Raw genomic sequence first — 19,350 nt, 5'->3', positions numbered from 1 at the left:
ATCAATCAGGATGTGGCCCAGAAGTTAATTGACAGCATGCCAGGGCGGATAGCAGAGGTCTTTAAAAAGAAGGGTCAACACTGCAAATATTGACTCTTTGCATCAACTTCATGTAATTGTCAATAAAAGCCTTTGACACTTATGAAATGCTTGTAATTATACTTCAGTATTCCATAGTAACATTTGACATAAATATCTAAAGACACTGAAGCAGCAAACTTTGTGAAAATTAATATTTTTGTCATTCTCAAAACTTTTGGCCAAGACTGTACACTGAACAAAAATATAAACACAACATGCAACAATTTCAAAGATTTAACTGTTACAGTTCAAATAAGGAAATCAGTCAATTGAAATAAATTCATTAGGCCCTAATCTATTGATTTCATATGACTGGGAATACAGATATGCATGTGTTGGTCATAGAAAGCCCCCCCAACCCCCATCCACCAAACTTTCCAGTTAAAACTATGCATTCAGGCAGGTAGTGTTCTCCTGGCATTCGCCAAACCCAGATTTGTCCATCGGACTGCCAGATGGTGACGTGTGATTCATCACTCCAGAGAATGCATTTCCACTGCTCCAGAGTCCAGAGCTTTACACCACTCCAGCCGACACTTAGAATTTATCTTAGGCTTGTGTGCGGCTGCTCGGCCATGGAAACCAATGTCATGAAGCTCTCGACGAACAGTTCTTGTGCTGTCGTTGCTTCCAGGGGCAGTTTGGAACTCGGTAGTGAGTGTTGCAATCGAGGACAGCTGATTTTTACACGCTATGCACTCCAATATTTGTGTGACCTACCACTTCGCAGCTGGGCCATTGTTGCTCCTAGACGTTCCCACTTCACAATAACAGCACTTACAGTTGACCAGGGCAGCTCAAGCAGGGCAGAAATTTGACAACTGACGTGTTGGAAGGTGGCATCCTTTGACAGTGCCACGTTGAAAGTCATTGAGCTCTTCAGTAAGGCCATTCTACTGCCAATGTTTGTCCATGGAGATTGCATGGCTGTGCGGTTGATTTTATACACCTTTCAACAACAGGCATGGCTGAAATAGCTGAATCCACAAATTTTGAAGGGTGTCCACCAATGTTCCCTCAAAAAAAATTTACACAGTAAATTTCAGGTCTGCTGAGCGCAAACTTGAACATTGTGAAAATTCTGTGCAACTTCCAGTGCGTGTTTACTGTGAACACTGGCTGTACCTGCATTAAGTTGCAATTTCAACAGTGGCCATGTATACTACTGTGGCTATGTGATTATTGTGTAGGCCTACCAGAGTGGCCTACAATCAAAAACAATGGAGAAAATGCATCACATAACATTTTTACATGGAAATAGCTGTTCTATCATTCAGCCTACTGTAGCAGCCAATGTGTGATGGTCAATGTAGGCCTACATTCCATGAGACTTTTGATATATATACACTTGTCCTTCAGACAATGTTGCCTGTAATCCATGGCTTCTGGTTGGGGTAAGTACGTACAGTCACTGTGGGGATGACGTCCTCGATACACTTATTGATAAAGCCAGTGACTGATGTGGTGTACTCCTCAATACCATCGGAAGAATCCTGGAACATGTTCCAGTCTGACAGCAAAACAGTCCCGTAATTTAGCATTTGCTTCATCTGACCACTTTTTTTATAGACCGAGTCACTCGTGCTTCCTGCTTTAATTTTTGCTTGTAAGCAGGAATCAGGAGGATAGAGTTGTGGTCGGATTTACCAAATGGAGGGCGAGGGACTCCACACACACGTCCGTAGCCATGAAGTGCTTTGAAAGGTTGGTAATGGCTCACATCAACACCATTATCCCAGAAACCCTAGACCCACTCCAATTTGCATACCGCCCAAACAGATCCACAGATGATGCAATCTCCATTGCACTCCACACTGCCCTTTCCCACCTGGACAAAAGGAACACTTATGTGAGAATGCTATTCATTGTCTACAGCTCAGCGTTCAACACCATAGTACCCTCAAAGCTTATCATTAAGCTAAGGATCCTGGGACTAAACACCTCCTTCTGCAACTGGATCCTGGACCTCCTGACGGACCGGCCCCAAGTGGTGAGGGTAGGTAGCAACACATCGGCCACACTGATCCTCAACACTGGAGCTCCCCAGGGCTGCGTGCTCAGTCTCCTCCTGTACTCCCTGTTCACCCATGACTGCATGGCCAGGCATGACTCCAACACCATCATTAAGTTTGCAGACAACACAACAGTGGTAGGCTTGATCAACTACAATGACGAGACAGCCTATAGGGAGGAGGTCAGAGACCTGGCCGGGTGGTGCCAGAATAACAACCTATCCCTCAACGTAACCAAGACTAAGGTGATGATTGTGGACTAAAGGAAAAGGAGGACCGAGCACACCCCCATTCTCATCGACAGGGCTGTAGTGGAGCAGGTTGAGAGCTTCAAGTTCCTTGGTGTCCACAACAACAACAAACTAGAATGGTCCAAACACACCAAGACAGTCGTGAAGAGGTCACGACAAAGCCTATTCCCCCTCAGGAAACTAAAAAGATTTGGCATGGGTCCTGAGATCCTCGAAAGGTTCTACATCTGCAAAATCGAGAGCATCCTGACTGGTTGCATCACTGCCTGGTATGGCAATTGCTCGGCCTCTGACTGCAAGGCACTACAGAGGGTAGTGCGTACGGCCCAGTACATCACTGGGGCTAAGCCTCCTGCCATCCAGGACCTCTACACTAGGCGGTGTCAGAGGAAGGCCCATAAAATTGTCAAAGACCCCAGCTACCCCAGTCATAGACTGTTCTCTCTACTACTGCATGGCAAGCGGTACCGGAGTGCCAAGTCTAGGACAAAAAGGCTTCTCAACAATTTTTACCCCCCAAGCCATAAGACTCCTGAACAGGTAATCAAATGGCTACCCGGACTATTTGCATTGTGTGCCCCCCCCAACCCCTCTTTTACGCCGATGCTACTCTCTGTTTATCATATATGCATAGTCACTTTAACTATACATTCATGTACATACTACCTCAATTGGGCCGACCAACCAGTGCTCCCGCACAATGGCTAACCGGGCTATCTGCATTGTGTCCCGCCACCCACCACCCGCCAACCTCTCTTTTAAGCTACTGCTACTCTCTGGTCATCATATATGCATAGTCACTTTAACCATATCTACATGTACATACTACCTGAATCAGCCTGAGTAACCGGTGTCTGTATGTAGCCTCGCTATTTTTATAGCCTTGCTACTGTATATAGCCTGTCTTTTTACTGTTGTTTTATTTATTTACTTACCTATTGTTCACCTAATACCTTTTTGCACTATTGGTCAGTGCCTGTAAGTAAGCTTTTCACTGGATGGTCTACACCTGCTGTATTCGGCACACATGACAAATAAACATTGATTTGTTGTGTTGTTTGATGCAAGAAACCACTTTACAAAATAAAATTCAATATTATTTGCATACAATTATTACAGAGAAGACAAATTATGCTACCCTCTGCCTATTGGCTACTTAGTTTATTCAATCTTATCTCAAAATACAACACTGCCCCTTTAAGACAAAAAAAAGCTCTTTACCTGACTCGCTCTGAAAGATGTCTAGAAATGTACACATTTTGTGCTCTTGTAGGAATCAATCACTCCCCTATTGCTCACTACAAATGATCTAGAACTATGCTAATAACTCACCAACTAGCAAAGGATATGAACAAAATGTGCACACGTGGCTACATGCAGCTCTCGCTTTGATCTCAAAACAAGCGCATCTACAAACAACCGCTCATGCTGTTAACACAGTCCAGTTCAAAGCAAATGGTACAGATCCCTATATGGCAATGGTCTATTTGCAAATAGGCCTACTGCAGCTTTTGTTGTTTATGTTAAGCCACACCGGTCTATGTAAAGTAAGGGTTGAGTAGTGCATGTCAAAGCAATAGAATCCTACTCCAATGCATTCTACCTACACCAGGGAATGTGATGAAAGAAAAAGCTGAAATAAATCATTCTCTCTACTATTATTCTGACATTTCTTAAAAGGAAGTGGTGATCCTAACTGACCTAAGACAGGGCATTTTTACTAGGATTAAATGTCAGGAATTGTGAAAAACTGAGTTTAAATGTATTTGGCGAAGGTGTATGTAAACTTCCGACTTCAACTGTATATCTATACACACAGAGGTAAGAAGTGCCTTAAGCTCACTCCACAGCTAGCTTGAAAAGATGCCCATGTTTCTATCGAATAGGTTCCTTTTCTATAGCACAACTGGTTGGCATTTCTTCGAAATAAATGCATGTATGCTGAAAAGAAACCCATACCTGTAAAATATGGTGTTGGATCCTTGATGTTATTGGGCTATTTTGCTTCCACTGGTCCTGGGGCCCTTGTTAAGGTCAATGACACAATCAACTTTACCCAGTGCCAGGACATTTCCGACAAAAACCTGGTTGTCTCGCCAGGAGGCTGAAACTTTGGCCGCAAGTGGATCTTCTAGCAAGACAATAATCCCCAACACACATTAAAATCCACAAAGATTTTTGACATATACTAGATTCTTGACATAGCTCACTGTAATATATCTACTACTGTACATATCATTCTTAGTTTATCTTGTGTACATTTGTCTGGTGTAAATACGTATAGATTACATTTTGATTACTGATACAGTGCTATTTGGATTGTTATTTGAATTCGCCCAAACATTCTTGATTTCTAGTAAAAAAATAAATATATAATGACATTTGAATTATTTGTGTACTTGTTTGACATTTTACTGCATTGTTAAGAGCTAGTAACGTAAGCATTTCGCTGCACCTGCTACAGTATAACATCTGCTAAACTGTGTACACGACCAAAAAAACGGGTTTGAAAGAAATAGTTAATTGGCCACAAAATCAACATTTTGCAATGGCCATTGCAATCTCTGGACGTGAAGCCCATTGAAAACCTGTGGTTTGAATTTAAGATGGCAGGCCATTAGTGCAAATGAAGGATATCAAGGATCACGAAAGATTCTGTATGCAGGAATGGTCTTATATCCTTCCCAATGTGTTCTCCAATCTTTTGAAACATTTTAGAAAAAGGCTCAGTGCCTGTAACGGGCGTCGTAAAGAGTGGACCAAAATGCAGCGGGTATATTTATCATCTTTTTTATTGAAGAAAAAAACACTTAAACAAAACAAACAACGAAAACAGTCCCGTAAGGTGCACAGACTATACAGGAAACAACCATCCACAAACACAAGTGAAAACAAACACAACTAAATATGGCCTCCAATTAGAGACAACAACAACCAGCTGCCTCTAATTGGAGGTCATTGACAAAACTAACATAGAAATAGAAAAGCTAGAAAAGCTAGATAAACACATGGAAATAGATAACATAGAACATAAACCAAAAACCCCGAAACACACAAAACAAACACCCCCTGCCACGCCCTGACCAAACTACAATAACAAATAACCCCTTTCACTGGTCAGAACGTGACAGTGCCTTTATGCTCACAAGGTGAGGTATTGAAAGGAATTGAACAACAGGGGTGCCAATAAAATAAAAATAAAATAAAATGACTTGTTAAACAAAATCTCTTTCGCTGAGTAATTGTATTAGTATAAAATAATATATATAAGGTTGGAGCATACAATATAGCTCAGTATTTATAGCATTTATTTTATGCAGTCTTTTTTTGCTCATCCTTATCAAGGGTGCCAATAATTTTGTAAATGACTTTAGAATGTGGACTAAATTGCTAGACTATGCCACCTTTTAGTATCATGAGGGGATGTATTCAGGCGACTAAATAAACATGCAGGTTCGTAAAAGTCAACACCGACTAAGTGGACTCATAAAATACAGGTTTTTACACTGCCTTGACATAATGTTTTGACTTTGTGTCAAATAAGAGAATAATTCTAGTGAATCTGGGCCAATTCATGGAAAATAGCAAAGAAACAAGCAAACAAGAACTGTGAGTTGTGATTCTCCAGATTGTCTCTTTAGTTTCCACAAGGACATTTTTCTTACTGGATCCTTTCTTTGTGCTAATATTTCAGTTGGCCCAGGCTTGGTAACTGCAGCGTTGTCATGTGGAGAGACACGGCTATCCGAGTCAAAGTGAACCCGGTGTCAAGATTAAAAGACTTTCAGTAACTTCATCGGCCATGAAGTTGCTGAATCTTAATCCTTTTTCAATTCCTACAAATATACCAGCGCTAACATTATTATGGAAATGGTACACGCCGCCCCAAACACCATCTGAGCTATACATTCTCAGAGATCAGAGGAGATGTGTTTATTAAAGCCCTGTGTTGGAACATGTGCGATGATGGCTCTCATGAAGTCAACTCCATCCCACTCAAATCATCCCTGTTTATTTGTCCACTGTTGGGGACAAATCTCTCATAGGGAGAATGTAACCGTTTTCAGATGAGCCAAAAATGCTTTTTTCAAGTTAATCTCGCTGAGTCCCTCCCCTGTTTGTGTACATTTTTTCTCTCGTGGTTGTGTAGATCTGACACTGAAAGCTGAAGGGTCCAAACGTACACAGACCCTGAAGTTACCTCAGGAGATCCAAAGGTCTTTCTCTGAGAGTGTGTGAACGTAACATTTGCCTCTTGTCAGTCTCTGTCTTGATCTCTATTCTAGCCTACACTTTTATTTCACCTCTTGGCATGGTTGTTTCGCATATTAGACAATTTTTTTCATATTTTATTATTATTGGTAGTTACACTCTTGTCCCATCGCTGCAACTCCCGTACGGACACAGGAGAGGCGAAGGTCGAGAGCCATGCATCCTCCAAAATACAACCCTGCCAAGCCGCACTGCTCGCTTAACCCGGAAGCCAGCCAGGCTGGCGACTGAAATCAGCTTGCAGGCGCCCGGCCCACCACAAGCAGTTGCTCGAGCACGATGGGACAAGGATGCACCACCTTATGGGTCTCCCGGTCACGGCCAGCTGTGACACAGCCTGGGATCAAACCTGGGTCTGTAGTGACACCTCAAGCACTGCGATGCAATGCCTTAGACCGCTGCGCCACTCGCGATGCCCTGACCATTACTTCGCTTGGTTACTCTGACCATTACTTCCCTTAGACTCTTTCACAATTACAATTCATCAGTACTGCAGCAGAGATGTGCTATGCTAGAGTATGTCCAGTGACACATTAGACACAAAGTGACATAAAGTATTCTAATAGGCTGATTTGCCTCTTTGCCTTGACTGGAGTCTCTTTGATCTTGTGCTACCTCCATTCATAAAGTATTATGTTGCAAAACAGAAAGGACTATCTTAAACTGGATAACCCTGCATTGCGTCATTGAGTAGATACAGTGGGGGAAAAAAGTATTTGATCCCCTGCTGATATTGTACGTTTGCCCACTGACAAAGAAAGGATCAGTATATAATTTTAATGGTAGGTTTATTTGAACAGTGAGAGACAGATTAACAACAAAAATATCCAGAAAAACGCATGTCAGAAATGTTATAAATTGATTTGCATTTTAATGAGGGAAATAAGTATTTGACCCCCTCTCAATCAGAAAGATTTCTGGCTCCCAGGTGTCTTTTATACAGGTAACGAGCTGAGATTAGGAGCACACTTTTAAAAGGAGTGCTCCTAACCGCAGCTTGTTACCTGTAAAAAAGACACCTGTCCACAGAAGCAATCAATCAATCAGATTCCAAACTCTCCACCATGGCCAAGACCAAAGAGCTCTCCAAGGATGTCAGGGACAAGATTGTAGACCTACACAAGGCTGGAATGGGCTACAAGATCATCGCCAAGCAGCTTGGTGAGAAGGTGACAACATTTGGTGCGATTATTCGCAAATGGAAGAAACACAAAATAACTGTCAATCTCCCTCGGCCTGGGGCTCCATGCAAGATCTCACCTCGTGGAGTTGCAATGATCATGAGAATGGTGAGGAATCAGCCCAGAACTACACGGGAGGATCTTGTCAATGATCTCAAGGCAGCTGGGACCATAGTCACCAAGAAAACAATTGGTAACACACTATGCCGTGAAGGACTGAAATCCTGCAGCGCCCGCAAGGTCCCCCTGCTCAAGAATACATATACATGCCCGTCTGAAGTTTGCCAATGAACATCTGAATGACTCAGAGGACAACTGGTGAAAGTGTTGTGGTCAGATGAGACCACAATGGAGCTCTTTGACATCAACTCAACTCACCGTGTTTGGAGGAGGAGGAATGCTGCCTATGGTCCCAAGAACACCATCTCCCCCGTCAAACATGGTGGTGGAAACATTATGCTTTGGGGGTGTTTTTCTGCTAAGGGGACAGGACAACTTCACCGCATCAAAGGGACGATGGACGGGGCCATGTACTGTCAAATCTTGGGTGAGAACCTCCTTCCCTCAGCCAGGGCATTGAAAATGGGTCATGGATGGGTATTCCAGCATGACAATGACCCAAAACACACTGCCAAGGCAACAAAGGAGTGGCTCAAGAAGAAGCACATTAAGGTCCTGGAGTGGCCTAGCCAGTCTCCAGACCTTAATCCCATAGAAAATCTGTGGAGGGAGCTGAAGGTTCGAGTTGTCAAACGTCAGCCTCGAAACCTTAATGATTTGGAGAAGATCTGCAAAGAGGAGTGGGACAAAATCGCTCCTGAGATGTGTGCAAACCTGGTGGCCAACTACAAGAAACGTCTGACCTCTGTGATTACCAACAAGGGTTTTGCCACCAAGTACTAAGTCATGTTTTGCAGAGGGGTCAAATACTTATTTCCCTCATTAAAATGCAAATCATTTAATCACATTTTTGAAATGCGTTTTTCTGGATTTTTTAGTTGTTATTCTGTCTCTCACTGTTCAAATAAACCTACCATTAAAATTATAGACTGATCATTTCTTTGTAAGTGGGCAAACGTACAAAATCAGCAGGGGATCAAATACTTTTCCCCCCCACTGTACATTGAAGGCCCAGTGCAGTCAAAAACATGATTTTGTATATATTTCCACACTATGAGGTTGGAATAATACTGTGAAATGGTGAAAATGATAATACCCTTTAAGTGTAAGAGCTGTTTGAAAAGACCGCCTGAAATTTCTGCCTGTTTTGGTGGGATGGAGTTTTGGCCTGCCTGGTGACATTACCAGGGGGTAATTAATAGACCAATAAGAACGAGAGATCCTAACTTTTCTGCTAATAACAGCTAGTTTTCAGTTTTACCCTCCCCACTCAGACCATGCCCAGACAGGCCTAGCCAAATTCTTGCTTGTGAAATTGCTCTTTGCTAAGAAGCTATCATTATGACAATTTTAATTGAAAACAGTCAAAGTAAGGTACTTAATTGTTATCCAGAAATGATTTGATGTTGATATACAAATGGCTGCATTGGTCATTACGGCCTCTCAAGCAAATCCTTTTTAGTTGTAGATATAAACATGTGCAAGGCTCTCACCCACACTGGAGACAGGGAACAAGACATGTTTAGATGTTTACTTCTTCAAAGTTAAAATTAATTATTTTCTAGGGTTGTATCTGGAGAATATGCTGTCTTCAAGGACAATTACAATATATTTAAGTAGTTGTATACTGTTGTTTAAAGTGTTGACATTTTATATATCTGGTTTCACTAAGTTGCCTTTATTAGTGAGTAACAGCAAAAATGTTTTTCCTGTCCAAACTATTGCTTAGTTCTGTGCAAATTTCTACCTCCGGCAGGAAATTGCATGAGTTACAACCCGAGGGAGGATGAGAAGTTCTGGGTTCTCAATCTCAGTATCTCTCCATGGCCCTCGCCTAGATCGGCCCTCTGAGCCTAACTTACACAGAGACAAAGAGGGAGTGTGTGTGTGTTTTGTGTGTGTGTGTGTGTGTGTGTGTGTGTGTGTGTGTGTGTGTGTGTGTGTGTGTGTGTGTGTGTGTGTGTGTGTGTGTGTGTGTGTGTGTGTGTGTGTGTGTGTGTGTGTGTGTGTGTGTAATGCTGGCAGGCTATGGAAGAGAGTAAAAAGCCATCTGACACTGGTAAAGAATGTACAAATGAAGTGGATGGCAACAAACTGAGACATATGAGGGGAGACAGTACAAAACTAGGACTGTCAAATTATTATTTTTAAATTTTTAATCAAGTTAATCGCAGAATTTACTGTGATAAATCGAGGTTAATTCCTTATTCTGAATTTGCTGAAATTGAGCTGTAATTTAAGAATTATTATACAAAAAGCAGGAGGCTTAAGAATATTGACATCTTGATTTTGCCCAATGTAACCTTAGGCAAAATCAGGTAAATTGAGAAAGGACACTTTCTTTTAACCTCAATGTCAACTTGTTTTGACAACGCATTGTTGTTTAAACTGTATAGATTATGTATTTTAGATGCTTTCAGTGTGTTTTGAATGCTTTCAGACAATGCGATTAATTGCGATAAAAACATTGTTTTGCACTAAAATGACAAAAAGTTAACTGAAGTTAATTTATTAACTCTGACAGCCCAAAACAAAACGTAAGCCGTTCTTCACCATACAGAATGTCACTGTGCTCCTAGTTTGGAGTGAGGGATGGGACAGAGGGAAGGGAGGAAAGTATTGATGATGACCGCTATGTGTCTCTCCTGTTTATCTGGATTGGAGAAAAGTCCTTTCTAATATACAGGGCCCAGTGCCATCAATACATGTAACCAGATTTCTGGCCAAAACCATTTATGGTTAGTGTCCTTGAGATAAAAGAGAGAGATAAAGTATTCTGGTGCTGTGAGTATGGGTGTTTGATTTCATTATCAATGTAGCAATGTTTACTGTGAAACAAAACAATGAAACTTTATTTATATTTAAAAATTCCCACAGTGTAAGAGGGATCCTAGAAAACCTGGAATTGTAAAATAACCTGAGTGATTAAGGCCCTCAGTCTGTTCACTGTAGGCTATGTGTACAGTAACTAAATCAACATTGTGTGTGTGTGTCAGGCAGGCAGTGGACAATGTCGGTGAAGCTGCGGTTTGAGTGTCCCGCGGATGGGTGCGTGGTCCAGAGGAGCTGCTCCTTCACGAGGTTCAGCCCCGTGAGTGGACGCCGCCGGTGAGTGACATCCTTAGTTGACCACTAAGGTGATAAACAACTATCATATAATATGGTTACGTATAACATGGTCACACACCATGGTCCAATCAACTGAACTGTCAGACCCATGGCTATGGAACCATGATAATCCTGACCAGCTCAACAGGAGCTTGTTCCCTGCAGTCTAAAATACATGTACATATAATCACCCTATCAACCCCCACACATTCACTCTTTATTAGTGTGTATGGATGTCTTTGCTGACAGGGACACACACTTTTCATGCCACTTCATTACAAAGTGATTTTCATAGCAGGTTAGGAGAGCATTTTCCCTAACCCTAACCCTTTTCCTAACCTTAATCTAACCTGTAACGAAAAGGTCACTTCGGTATCGAAGTGGCGTGAAAAGAGTGCTTCCCAGATTGCCTCAGGCACAAATGTTGCTCTGCAAGAGAGCCAATCGCTTCACTTGACCAGTGTTAGAGATAGTCAATCACTATCCAGTACAAGAGACAGTCAGCCTCCTCCCACAACCTCAGTCTTGCCTGCCAATCAAACATCTTGTATTCTAGATAGACAGATATAAATACTTCATTAAGTAACTCAGTCACAAGGACAACAGTTAAACAATCAACAGGTAAATAAAGGTTAAAGAAAATAAAGAACTTTGACTGAATCACTCCAATGCTTGGCTTATGCTTGACTTACAGTACATTATCAATAACGAATATCAATAACGAATAGTGAGACAAGTAGAACTCAAGAGGTGAGCCAGCAGAAGAAAAGACAGTCATAGGGTGCATGTAAATTCGCTCTGGCTATCTACTTCGATTTCAGAGCACTCTCGTTTGAGTGTGCCAGAACGCAGAATAACTGATGAATTTACAAATGTTCAAAACCCGTTGTATATGGCCGGTGTCAGTAAACGTCGGCAAAAAAGGTAATTAAATTGTGCCAGCAGCACAGTTACAGTCACCAGCGCTCTGGATAACATGAAAACAGCATAACCAGCTCTGCTAGGGCGAATAAAATGGTCAGAGTGAGGTGTTCTCTCATTTGTGTCTGGAAGTACCTAGCAAGCTAGCCAACGTTAGCCAGTTAGCTTGGGTGCTTGACTGCTTTTGTGAGGTCAGAACGTTCGGATCAACCCTACTCTTCGGCCAGTGTCCAGTGTGCGCTCTGAATACTCCGGGAGCGAAACGCTCTGAATTTACAAATGGACAATCTGAAAATGCTCTGAATTTTTGAACGCCCAGAGCTCACTCTGAGCACACTCTGGCAATCAGGATCGAATGTACGAACAGACCCTTAATGAATATTCATTCCAACCCAAAGCCCTTAGTTTGCTATGCGCTGTGTATATCATATCATGAGTGTAAGACACAGCTGCCAGTTGGAGAGGGGAGATTTTCAACAATTTTAGTGTCATATTTACTGAAGACTAATACAAACACAGCACATGGGACAGCAACCCGTTCCATCTCATCCCAAAGTTGCTCTATTGAGTTGAGGTCTGGGGATTGCGCAGACCACTCAAGTGAACTGAACTTGGTGTCATGTTTCAGGCGAAGTTTTTCCACACCTCAATTGTCCAGTGTTGGTGAGCACGTGCCCACTGGATACACTTCTTCTTGTTTTATTTGATATGAGTGGAGTGTGATCGTCTGCTACAATAGCCCATCCATAATAAAGGATCGACGAGTTGTGCGTTCTGAGATGACGTTCTGTACACCACTGTTGTACTGCACCGTTATTTGTCTATTGGTCGCCCACCTTTTGCTTGCATGATTTTTGTCATTCTCCTTCGACCTCTCTCATCAACAAGCTGTTTTTGCCCACAGGACTGCCGCTGACGGGATGTTTCTTGTTTGTCGCACCATTCTTGGTAAACCCTAGACACTGTCATGAGTGAAAAGCCCAGGAGAGCGGCTGTTTGTGAAATACTGGATCCGGCGTGCTCAAGTGACTTACAGTAGTGAGTGCATACATTTTTGTGTTGGTGGCCCCAGTAGGAATCAAACCTCCCATACTGGCATTGAAAGCACCATGCTCTACCAACTGTCACACTTTTTTTTGCACTAAAACACTTCTGTAATTCTGATGGGTTAGCAAAGGGGGACGTGATGTCATCTTAAGAACCCAGGAGCAACACACTGGAATGCATTTCCTGCCTCAAAGCAGAGAGGGACAGAGGAAAACTGAGGCTATTTATTTGATTTATTTAACCTTTATTTTGACAGGGAGTCATGCTGAGACCAAGGTCTCTTTTACAGATGAGCCCTGTATCAAACATACACATCAATACACTCTATACACATCAATATACCCATCAAAATACACAAAATGTAAAACACAATCATATAAAACAAACACATTCTTCAGTAAAAAGGCCCTCATTCAGTCATCTGAATTGCCCCAGAGGCACCAACGCTTCCAATTTAAGAGAGCTTCGGAGATTATTCCACAAGTAAGGTGCAAAAAAAAAAAAAATCTGATTAACGTAACTCAGTGGATATCGAAGGAATCTTCAGAGTTTGCCATCCTTGAGACCGAGTCTGGGAGCTCGTACGTCTGTAACAATGAAGTAAGGTACGGCAGAAGTTTATGCAAGTCAAGAGGGCTTTATAAACAAAAAGAGTGCAATGCATCAATCTACGAGACTTCAAAGAGGGCCAGACCTACTTTCTGATACAGAAAGCAATGATGTGTACAGAACCTGTCGCCTGTAATAAAGCGTAGTGCGTTATGATAAACAATTTATCAAAGTTACTAAGTTTATTGTGCTAAGCGTGAACAGCACTTGACGGTGGTCCTCATACATTGTTATTATAAAGCTTTCATTCTGAAATACAGTGGCCTGCGAAGGTATTCACCCCCCTTGGCATTTTTCCTATTTTATTGCCTTACAACCTGGAATTGAAGTACATTTTTTTTAGGTTTGTATCATTTGATTTACACAACATGCCTACCACTTTGAAGACGCAAAATATTTTTTTATTGTGAAACAAACAAGAAATAATACAAAAAACTGAAAATCTGAGCATGTTGAGCAAGCATTCAACCTTGGCAGGTTTGTTGTGGTGCCATATTCTTTCAATTTTTTAATAATGGATTTACTGGTGCTCCGTGGGATGTTCAAAGTTTCGGATATTTTTTTATAACCCAACCCTGATCTGTACTTCTCCACAACTTTGCCCCTGACCTGTTTGGCGAGCTCCTTGGTCTTCATGATGTCGCTTGCTGGTGGTGCCCCTTGCTTAGTGATGTTGCAGACTCTGGGGCCTTTCAGAACAGGTGTTTATACATGTATACAGAGATAATGTGACAGATCATGTGGCACTTAAATTGCACACAGGTGGACTTTATTTAACTAATTATGTGACTTCTGAAGGTAATTGGTTGTGCCAGATCTTATTTAGGGGCTTCATAGCAAACGGGGTGAATACATATGCACGCATCACTTCTCAAGCTCTGTCAGGCTGGATGGGGAGCATCGCTGCACAGCTATTTTCAGGTCTCTCCAGAGATGTTCGATCGGGTTCAAGTCCGGGCTCTGGCTGGGCCACTTAAGGACATTCAGAGACTTGTCCCGATTCCACTCTTGTGTTGTCTTGGCTGTGTGCTTAGGGTTGTTGTCCTGTTGGAAGGTAAACCTTCGCCACTCTGAGGTCCATAGCGGTCTGGGGCAGGTTTTCATCAAGGATTTTTCTGTACTTTTCTCCATTCGTCTTTCCCTCAATCCTGACTAGTCTCTCAGTCCCTCCCGCTGAAAAACATCCCCACAGCATGATGCTGCCCCCCCCATGCTTCACCGTAGGGATTTCCTCCAGACGTAACGCTTGGCATTCAGGCCAACGAGTTCAATCTTGCTTTCATCAGACCAGAGAATCTTGTTTCTTACTGTGAGTCTTTAAGTGCCTTTTGGCAAACTCCAAGTTGGCTGTCATGTACCCTTTACTGAGGAGTGGCTTCCATCTGGCCACTCTACCATAAAGGCCTGATTGGTGGAGTGATGCAGAGATGGTTGTACTCTGGAAGATTCTCCCATCTCCAAAGAAGAACTCTGGAGCTCTGTCACCTCCCTGACCAAGGCCCTTCTCTCCCGATTGCCGGGCGGCCAGCTCTAAGATGAGTCTTGGTGGTTCCAAACTTCTTCCATTTAAGAATTATGGAGGCCACTGTGCTGTCTCGGAGCTCTACGGAGAATTCCTTCAACCCAATGGCTTTGACCTGCACTGTGGGACCTTATATAGACAGGTGTGTGCCTTTCCAAATCATATCCAATCATTTTAATTTACCACAGGTGGACATTTCAAGGATGATAAATGGAAACAGGATGCACCTGAGCTCAATCTCGAGTCTCATAGCAAAAGGTCTGAATACTAATGTATATAAGGTATTTCAGTTAGTTTTTAGTTTTTTGGCAAAAAAAATTCTAAAAACCTGCTTTCACTTTTTCATTGTGGTATATTGTGTGTAGATTGATGAGGATTTTGTTTTATTTAATCAATTTTAGAGTAAGGCTGTAATGTTACAAATGTGGAAAAAGTCAAGGGGTCTGAATACTTTTCGAATACACCATACGACATCTTGGTCCTCTTCCCTGCTATTCAAATCTGAAATCGGAACAGCATTATCTGGTACTGATGCAACGTTACAGCTGTTTTAGTAACTACATTTTCTGTATCTTTTTAAAACAACTGACATTTTCACCACTTTCCTAACAAGTTAGAAAAAAGTAAACTTCTCTGCTATTCAAATATATGACCACACAGACCAATGAAGAGTATGAGAAAGATTTCCACTGTCTGGAAAGAGAAGAGCGGGATGTACGTTGATCCTGCTGCTCTGATTGGATGGAGTGAAGCTGTCTCCGTTCACTCGCTTCATATTTCACCTGATCACTTCTCATCGCACTTCTTTCAGATTTCACACGCAACAACTGTAGTTTAGACACTGACCACAGCTACTGACCACAACCATACACCTCTGACCCAAACTACTGAACCAGAACTACTGACCACAACCACAAAACTACTGACCACAACTAGCTACTCCACCACAACCACACAACTTCTGACCACACACCTACTTACCAAAACTACTAACCACTACTGACCACACCTACTGACCCCAACTACTGACCACAACCACACAACTACTGAACAACATTTCTGACCACAACTACTGACCACAACTACTGACCACAACCACACAACTACTGAATACTATTACTGACCACACAACTACTGAACCACACAACTAATGACCACAACCACACAACTACTAAACCACAACTACTGACCACATCCACAAAACTACTGATCACAACTACTTACCACAACTACTGAACACAACTACAAAACTTGGGACCACAATGACTGACCACTACTAACCATAACTACTGACCATAGCTACTGACCACAACCACACAACTACTGACCAAAACTACTGAACACAACTACAGACCACAACCACAAAACTACTGACCACAATGACTGACCACTACTGACCACAGCGACCGACCACAACCACACAACTACTGACCACAACTACTAAACCAAAACTACTGACCACAACCACAAAACTACTGACCACAATGACTGACCACTACTGACCCCAGCTACTGACGACAACCACACAACTACTGACCACAACTACTAAACCAAAACTACTGACCACAACCGCACAACTAATAACCACAAAACCACTGAACCATATAAGTTATGACCTCAACTACTGACCACAACCACAAAACTACTGACCACAAGCACACAACTACTGACCACACAACTACTGACAACAACTACTGACCAGGTCCATACTGCAGGGACCAAAGAACCTTCAACACAAATACACAACAACACAATTACTTACCACAACTATTGACCACAACTACTGACCGCAACTGGCAGTGTCATAGTATTCCACCTTTCCAACAAGTCAGTTCATCAAATTTCTGCCCTGCTAGAGCTGCCCCAGTCAACTGTAAGTGCTGTAATTGGGAAGTGGAAATGTCTAAGAGCAACAATGTCTCAGCCGCAAAGTGGTAGGCCACACAAGATCACAGAATGGGACCGCCTAGTGCTGAAGCGCATAGAGCATAAAAATCGTCCTTGGTTGTCCCCGGTTGCAACACTCACTACCGAGTTCCAAACTGCCTCTGGAACCAACGTCAGCACAAGAACTGTTCATTGGGAGCATCATGAAATGGGTTTCGATGGCCGAGCAGCCGCGCACAAACTAAGATCACCATGCGCAATGCCAAGCGTCGGCTGGAGTGGTGTAAAGCTCACGTCTAGGAGCAACAACGGCTCAGCCGCGAAGTGGTAGGTCACACAAGTACTGAAGTGCATAGCATGTAAAAATCATCTGTCCTCGATTGCAACACTCACTACCGAGATCCAAACTGCCCCTGGAAGCAACGTCAGCACAAGAACTGTTCGTCAGGAGCTTCATGACATGGGTTTCCATGGCCGAGCAGCCGCACACAAGCTTAAGATCAATGCTAAGTGTCGGCTGGAGTGGTGTAAAGCTCTGGACTCTGGATAAGTGGAAACGCGTTCTCTGGAGTGATGAATCACGCTTCACCATCTGTCAGTCCGACGGACAAATCTGGGATTGGCAGATGTTAGGAGAATGGTACCCGCCGGAATGCATAATGCCAACTGTAAAGTTTGGTGGCAGATGAATAATGGTCTGGGGTTGTTTTTCGTGGTTGGAGCTAGGCCCCTTAGTTCCAGTGGAGGGAAATCTTAACACTACAGCATACAATTGTAATGGCGTCAGGGAGGATGGCTGCCATTTTAGTGTCTCTTAATAACCAACCGTGCTATTTTGTTAGTTTTTTCACATTGTTTGTAACTTACTTTGTACATAATGTTGCTGCTACCGTCTCATATGACCAAAAAGAGCTTCTGGACATCAGAACAGCGATTAGTCACCTTGAATTGGACAAATACTTTTTCTTTAATGAATTGGACAAGAGGGATTTACTCCAGACACCCGAACAGGCCCTCATCCCCGTCATTTGCAGGAGAAAGAGACGGAAGAGGTATCACGGAACGAGATTGTGGTGCCTTGTGAGGATCCGCCGACGAGTGGCTAATTTGCCTTTGTCATCGGTCCTATTGGCCAACGTTCAATTGCTGGATAATAAATTGAACGAACTAAAAGCACATATATCCTACCAACGGGACATTAAAAAGTGTTATATCTTATGTTTCACCGAGTTGTGGCTGAACAACAACATGAATAACATACAGCTGGTGGGTTATACACTGTATCGGCAGGATAAAAGAGCAGCATTTGGTAAAAGAAGGGGTGGCGGTCTATGTAGATTTGTCAAGGTTTTGCTTGCCTGAGGTAGAGTATCTCATGGTAAGCTGTATACCCGATTATCTACCTAGAGAGTTTTCATCTCTATTTCCGTAGCTGTCTACAAACCACCACAGACCGATGCTGGCAATAAGAACGCACTCAATGAGCTGTATACCGTCATAAGCAAACAGGAAAATGCTCATCCAGAGGCGGTGCTCCTAGTGGCCGGGGGCTTTAATGCAGAGAAACTTAAATCCGTTTTACCTCATTTCTACCAGCATGTTAAATGTGCAACCAGCGGGAAAAAAACTCTAGACCACCTTTACTTCACACACAGAGACGTGTACAAAGCTCTCCCTCACCCTCCATTTGGCAAATCTGCCCATAATTCTATCCTCCTGATTCCTGCTTACAAGCAAAAATTAAAGCAGGAAGCACCAGTGACTCGGTCAACAAAAAAGTGGTCAGATGAAGCAAATCCTAAACTACAGGACTGTTTTGTTAGCATTGACTGGAATATGTTCTGGGATTCTTTCAATGGCATTGAGGAGTACACCACATCGGTCACTGGCTTCATCAATAAGTGCATCAATGACGTCGTTCCCACAGTGACTGTACGTACATACCCCAACCAGAACCATGGATTACAGGCAACATCCGCACTGAGCTAAAGGGTAGAGCTGACGTTTTCAAGGAACTGGGCTTATAAGAAATCCCACTATGCCCTCCGATGAACCATCAAACAGGCAAAGCGTCAGGATTAGGATCTATTCGTACTACACTGGCTCCGACGCTCGTCGGATGTGGCAGGGCTTGAAAACTATTACAGACTACAAAGGGAAGCACAGCCGAGAGCTGCCCAGTGACACGAGCCTACCAGACGAGCTAAATTACTTCTACGCTTGCTTCGAGGCAAGTAACACTGAAACATGCATGAGAGCTTCGACTGTTCCGGATGACTGTGTGATCACGTTCTCCGTAGCCGATGTGAGTAAGACCTTTAAACAGATCAACATTCACA

The 19,350-nt window shown here is 42.8% G+C and overlaps 1 protein-coding gene across 3 annotated transcripts in view; it reads left to right on the top strand.

Annotated features, from left to right (window-relative positions):
• The window catches only part of ripor3 (RIPOR family member 3), a 79,809-nt gene that overhangs the window by 15,175 nt on the left and 45,284 nt on the right, over nucleotides 1-19,350 (top strand). For 2 of the 3 annotated variants that reach the window (XM_014131631.3, XM_014131629.3), the window contains exon 2: nucleotides 10,914-11,025. In XM_014131631.3, coding sequence (XP_013987106.1) covers nucleotides 10,928-11,025 — 98 coding nt within the window. In that variant the 5' untranslated portion in view covers nucleotides 10,914-10,927. The remainder of the gene's footprint in view (nucleotides 1-10,913; nucleotides 11,026-19,350) is intronic. The other variant, XM_014131628.3, reaches the window with a different exon arrangement.

The sequence above is a fragment of the Salmo salar genome, chromosome 12 (assembly GCF_965601325.2).
Source record: "Salmo salar chromosome 12, fSalSal1, whole genome shotgun sequence".
Lineage (NCBI taxonomy): Eukaryota > Metazoa > Chordata > Actinopteri > Salmoniformes > Salmonidae > Salmo > Salmo salar.
Note: the sequence above shows the minus strand (reverse complement) of the source record. Positions and strands in the feature narration are given on the sequence as shown.